We start from the raw sequence: 5,890 nt of genomic DNA on the forward strand, positions 1-5,890 counted from the left end.
ATATATATATATATATATATATATATATATATATATATATATATATATATATATATACAGGCGACTCCAATTGTCTCTTACGGGACTGATATACGCTCCGAAGAATCTCCTGAAGACAATCCTGGAAAAGCATCTCTGAAGCCCATATGCTACATAGGCAGAGCCATGAAGACTTGGCTCCGCCAGAAGGACTGGAAGAGTCTCCGGGTTCCATGGGAAGCTCCAGGATTTCTGGGAATCCCAGAAATTTTTTTAGTGGCAGATTTTGAAACTATGCTACGAGCAAGATGCTAGCCAAGTCACAACTCTCAAAAATGAGCGTATTCATTATAATTTGTGCTTTATTAACAATGCTTTTGAACCATGTTTTTTCCTCGGTGTTCGACGCCCTTTGGACGTCGCTTGTTGCCGGGGGACCTGGATATGGATCGGATTTCGATTTGAAAACTTTATATGATGACTGCGTCTACGAACCGAACTTCTGGCCTTCACCGATGGTGATAGCAATTGCTGTCACTGGTCTTGTTGTCGGTTTTTGTCTGGCCTGGTTCGGTTGCAGGAGACGCAATCGTCAAGGACAACGGATTATGGAACTGGATAAAGACCTGGACATGGACATGGACAAGAAGGAGGAGAATGAGGAAACGCAGTTGTCTCTCAAACAACAGGGGCAACCGGAATGTGAAAATGAAAAGTCAGAAGATATGGAAAACTCCAGATTAGCAAACATCTTGCAGCTTCATGAGAAACTGCTTGCGGAAAAGCAGCAGTTAGAAGCAGAACTAAGCAGGGCTTCCAGTCAAGGAAACAAAACGGAAAGATTACTGGAAGCAGCTAAGGACGAAGTATTGATTCTGGAGAATAAGATTGTGGCAATGGAAAGTGATCATGAGCAGAGGCTACACCAGAAAGGAGATGAAAACGCAAAGTTGCGAGAAGACTTGCAGAGGGCGTTAGACCAGGAGAGTAAGACCAATCTTCTCCTGCAAGAAGCCAAGGCCCAGAATGAGGCTCTTCAACATCATCTAGAAGAAAAGGATGCGCTGATCAAGCAGAAAGAAGAAGAAACGGAACGAAAAAGTCAGGCCTTGAAAGACTTCGACGAATGGAACGCAAGGGAAGAGGAGAGACTGAATTCCCATCGAGAGCTGATGGAAAAGGAAGCGGCTAGAAAGGAAGAGGAAGTGAACAAGCTCTTGAACGAAGTCATCCAAAAGGAAGAGAAGTTCAACTTGTATATGGAAAATGCCAGGAGAGATATGGAAGAGAAGGAGAAGATTCTGGTCCAGAGAGGGAAGGAGCTTGACCAGAAGTATTCGAAATTACAACAGATGAAGAAAGGGATGAAGAATGAAGAATGGGTACCTGAAGAAAGTGAAACCAAAGTAGGAGAGACTTTTGGAAAACATTCAGAAGAGGGACAAATCAGTACCTGCTGGGGAAGACGCTGACGATATGGCCATACTTTCCATTGCTAACCTCTTCAATTTACCGACTGAAGGGGAACATGTAGAGGAGGAATGCATAAAGGAGAAGAAAGGTAAATCCCTGAGAAACAGAAGAAGAAAGAGGCAGCAAACACGGGAAGAATATCCGGAGGAAGAAAATGTTATTGTTCTAGAAGTTAATGACGAAAGTGGAGCTGCAGTAGAAGATTCTAGCTGTGGAAGACATCCAGAGGAAGAGGACAAATTAGCACCTGTTGAGGAAGACGACAAGGAAGTGTTCGAACTTTTATGATGTCAACCCCTTCAGTTTGCTGGCCGAAGTGGAAGATGTAGAAGAGGAAAGCGTAAAGGAGGAGAAGAAAGGTAAATCACAGAGAAATAGAAGGAGAAGAAAGAAGCAGCAAACGCAAGAAGAATGTCCCGAGGAAGAAAATGAAAATGTTATAGTTCTAGAAGCTGGTGACGAAAATGAGATAGAAGGGACACCTGTAGAAAGTGGAGCTGCAGTAGAGGATTCTAGCTGTGGAAGGCATCCAGAGGAAGAGGACAAATTAGCACCTGTTGAGGAAGACGACAAGGAAGTGTTCGAACTTTGCGATGTCAACCCCTTCAGTTTGCTGGCCGAAGTGGAAGATGCTGAAGAGGAATGTCCCAAGGAGGAGGAGAAAGGTAAACTACGGAGAAACAGACGGAGAAGAAAGAGGCAGGAAAGGCAGGAAGAAAACCTGGAGGAGGAAAATGTTACCGTTTTAGAAGCAGGTGCCGATAATGAATTAGAGTTCCAGCCTGAAACTGAAATTGTACCTGTAAAAAGTAGACCTGAATTAGGTGCTGAAGAGTTTGAGGAAACAGAAGGCGGTAATGAAAAATCAATAATAGAGGACAGCGTAGGAACAGAAGATAACAAAGAATTAGATGAAGATAGCAAAAAATTAGGTGAACACAGTGAAATATTAGACGATGGCAGTGAAGAAGAAACGTATGCTGAAGAGCCAGATGATGTTAAACAATCAGAGGAGGTTGGAGAGTTAGAAAGAGGAAGAATTGGAAAATGATGAGGAAACCAGCAGATGACGAACAAGAAGATGATGAAGAAGTTGGTGAAAACCAGAACATGAAGAAGAATCACGTGATGAAGAACAAGAGGAGGAGAATCTGAAGAAGATAAAGATGAATCAGGCGATGAAGAAGGAGATGAGGGAGAATCAGAAGAAGAAGAGGAATCGGACGACGACGAAGAATCACGAGACTATAGGCCTAAGGCTCGAGCCCAGGATCAACCGTTTCAATGGCGGGTTCCAGGGCTACCACGGAAACGAATCCCGGGACAACAGAAGCAGAGGCCCCCAAATCCACAGCCGAAAAAATGCCGGAAGAAGACGCAAGGAGCAGAAGAGCCAGATGAAACAGACTCGGGCACAATTCCGGCAGACAGCCATGAAGAATCAGTACCAGAGAGGAAAAAGGTACTTTTAAAGGCCAGACTTTCCCAGCAGGAGCTGACAACTGCACCTTCGCTAGGGGACCAAACAGACGGACTTCCCCAATAGGTGCCAAATACTGCCTTTCCCACCGGGGCAGATGCATGGACTTGGCTGGAGGACACCAAAGGCAGTCCTTCCCACTGGACCAAGCCAACGAACTCAGCCAGTGGGAGCCAAAGGCTGCCTTTCCAACCAAGGAAGGCAGACTGACTGTCAACAGGGGCCAATGACTGCCCCTTCCCACCGGGGTAGGCAAATAAACTCCACCAGTTGGACCAACAGGTTTGCTCCAACAGGTAGAGCCCTTCTGCCCACCTTGGCAGGGTGAGCAGATGTCCTTCCCCGCCGGAGCGGGTGGACAGACGCCTCCGGCAGGGGCCAGTGTTTGCCCTTCCCCACCGGAGCGGGTGGACGGACTCCTCCGGCAGGGGCCAGCGTCTGCCCTTCCCCACCGGAGCGGGTGGATGGACTCCTCCGTAGGGCCAGCTCTGTTCTTCTTCACGAAGCGGTGGACGGACTCTCCGGGTAGGCCAGCTGCGTCTTTCCCTTCCCCACCGAGCGGTGGACGGACTCTCCGGCAGGGCCCAATGGCTGCCCTTCCCCACCGGCAGGTGGACGGACTCCAATGGTGGGTCCACCAGCTGGTTTCCCCCGACCAGCTGGTAACAAAAGCTGGTTCCCCCAACCAGCTAGGGCCAACAGATGGTTTCCCCCAACCAGCTGTTGGCTCCCACCAGAGGAAACTTTCCGCCTGCTTCTGTGGGGAGTGGCAGCCACTGGTCCTCGCCGGTGGAGCCCTTCCACCCGCTTCGGCGGGGAGGGGCAGCCACTGGTCCTCGGCCGGTGGAGCCCTTCCGCCCGCTTCGGCGGGGAGGGGCAGCCACTGGTCCTCGGCGGTGGAGCCCTTCCACCCACTTCGGTGGGGAGGGGCACCCACTGGTCCTCACCACTGGAGCCCTTCCACTCTCTTCGGTGGGAAGGGGCAGCCACTGATCCTCTCCATTGGAGCGGTGGTGAGGGGCAGCCACTGGTCCTTGCCACTGGAGCCATTCCGCCCACTTTGTTGTGGAGGGGCAGCCACTGGTCCTCACCTTTGGAGTCCTTCCACCCTCTTTGGTGGTGAGGGTCACCCAGTGGTCATTGCCAGCAGAACCCTTCCGCCCTCTTCAGTGGTAAGGGGCACCCGCTGGTCCTCGCTGGTGGAGCCCTTCCACCCGCTTTTGTGGGGAGGGCCACCCACTGGTCCTCACCACTGAAGCCCTTCCGCCCGCTTCGGCGAGGAGGGGCACCCACTGGTCCTCACCATTGGAGCCCTTCCGCCCTCTTTGGTGGTGAGGGGCACCCACTGGTGTGTCAGCAGAGCCCTTCTGCCCTCTTCGGTGGTGAGGGGCACCCACTAGTCATTGTCAGCGGAGCCCTTCCTCCCTCTTCAGCAGGGATGGCAGCCACTGGTCCTCACCACTGGAGCCCTTCCACCTGCTTCGGTGGGGAGGGGCACCCACTGGTCCTCACCAGTGGAGCCGTTCTGCTCACTTCGGCGGGGAGGGGCCGCCACTGGTCCTCACTGGTGGAGCCCTTCCGATTGCTTCTGCGGGGAGGGGCAGCCACTGGTCCTCGCCAGTGGAGCCCTTCCGAAGCCCTCTTTGATGGTGAGGGGCAGCCAGTGGTCCTCGCCGGTGGAATCTTTCCACCCACTTCGGGGGGAAGGGGCAGCCACTGGCCCTCGCCGGTGGAGCCCTTCCGAAGCCCTCTTCGGTGGTGAGGGGCACCCACTGGTTCTTGCCTGTGAAGCCCTTCCACCCACTGGGGAGGGGCACCCATTGGTCCTTGCCAGTGGAGCCCTTCCGAAGCCCTCTTCGGTGGTGAGGGGCAGCCACTGGTCCTCGCCAGTGGAGCCCTTCCCCCCACTTCGGCAGGGAGGGGCAGTCACTGGCCCCTGCCAGTAGAGCCCTTCCAAAGCCCTCTTCGGTGGTGTGGGGCACCCACTGGTCCTCACTGGTGGAGCCCTTCCTCCCACTTCGGTGGGAAGGGGCAGCCACTGGCACTCATCCATGGAGCCCTTCCGAAGCCCTCTTCAGTGGTGAGGGGCAGCCACTGGTCCTTGCCGGTGGAGCCCTTCTGAAGCCCTCTTTGGTGAGCGACACCCACTGGTCCTCACCGGTGGAGCCCTTCCACCCTCTTCGGTGTGGAGGGGGCAGCCACTGGTCCTCACCATTGGAGCCCTTCCTCCCTCTTCGGTGGTGAGGGGCACCCACTAGTCCTTGTCAGAGAAGCCCTTCTGACAGCTTCGGCGGGGAGGGGCACCCACTGGCTTTCGCCACTGGAGCCCTTCCACCCACTTTGGCAGGGAGGGGCACCCACTGGTCCTCACCATTGGAGCCTTTTCACCTGCTTCGGCAGGGAGGGGCACCCACTGGTCCTCACCACTGGAGCCCTTCCACCCGCTTCGGCGGGGAGGGGCACCCACTGGTCCACGCTGGTGGAGCTCTTCCGAAGTCCTCTTCGGTGGTGAGGGGCACCCACTGGTCCTCACCATTGGAGCCCTTCCGCCTGCTTCGGCAGGGAGAGGCAGCTACTGGTCCTCGCCAGTGGAGCCCTCCCACCCTCTTCGGTGGGGAGGGCCACCCACTGGTCCTCGCCATTGGAGCCCTTCTGCCCTCTTTGGTGGTGAGGGGCACCCACTGGTCTGTCAGCAGAGCCACTAGTCCTCTCACCATTGGAGTCCTTCTGTCCGCTTCTGCGGGGAGGGACAGCCACTGGTCCTAGCTGGTGGAGCCCTTCCGCCATCTTCGGCGGAGAGGGGCAGCCACTGATCCTCTCACCATTGCAGCCCTTCCACCCGCTTCGGTGCCCCTCCGGCGGGGAGGGGCACCGACTGGTCCTCTCACCATTGGAGCCCTTCTGCAAGCTTTAGCAGGAAGGGGCAGCCACTGGTCCTCTTACCATTGCAGCCCTTCC

General features: G+C 54.4%; 2 protein-coding genes across 2 annotated transcripts; both read left to right on the forward strand.

Annotated features, from left to right (window-relative positions):
• The first annotated feature begins 350 nt into the window (after positions 1 to 350).
• LOC136839939 (golgin subfamily A member 6-like protein 6) lies at positions 351 to 1,451 on the forward strand. The gene has a single exon (XM_067106212.1). It carries the CDS (start codon positions 351 to 353, stop codon positions 1,449 to 1,451), a length of 1,101 nt encoding a protein of 366 aa, XP_066962313.1.
• A 4-nt stretch (positions 1,452 to 1,455) lies between these two features.
• LOC136839940 (glutamic acid-rich protein-like) lies at positions 1,456 to 2,998 on the forward strand. Its single transcript, XM_067106214.1, has 3 exons — positions 1,456 to 1,724; positions 1,756 to 2,475; positions 2,587 to 2,998. The coding sequence occupies exons 1-3, from the start codon at positions 1,456 to 1,458 to the stop codon at positions 2,996 to 2,998; spliced, it is 1,401 nt and encodes a 466-aa protein (XP_066962315.1).
• The last annotated feature ends 2,892 nt before the right edge of the window (positions 2,999 to 5,890 follow it).

This window comes from Macrobrachium rosenbergii, chromosome 7, assembly GCF_040412425.1.
Source record: "Macrobrachium rosenbergii isolate ZJJX-2024 chromosome 7, ASM4041242v1, whole genome shotgun sequence".
NCBI lineage: Eukaryota > Metazoa > Arthropoda > Malacostraca > Decapoda > Palaemonidae > Macrobrachium > Macrobrachium rosenbergii.

Coding starts and splice junctions, on each gene's coding strand:
- LOC136839939 (XM_067106212.1), top strand. CDS start 351: ATGCTTTTGAACCATGTTTTTTCCTCGGTGTTCGACGCCCTTTGGACG.
- LOC136839940 (XM_067106214.1), top strand. CDS start 1,456: ATGGCCATACTTTCCATTGCTAACCTCTTCAATTTACCGACTGAAGGG. Junction 1,725..1,755: donor GAGGAAGACGACAAGGAAGT/GTTCGAACTTTT, acceptor CAACCCCTTCAG/TTTGCTGGCCGAAGTGGAAG. Junction 2,476..2,586: donor CAATCAGAGGAGGTTGGAGA/GTTAGAAAGAGG, acceptor CACGTGATGAAG/AACAAGAGGAGGAGAATCTG.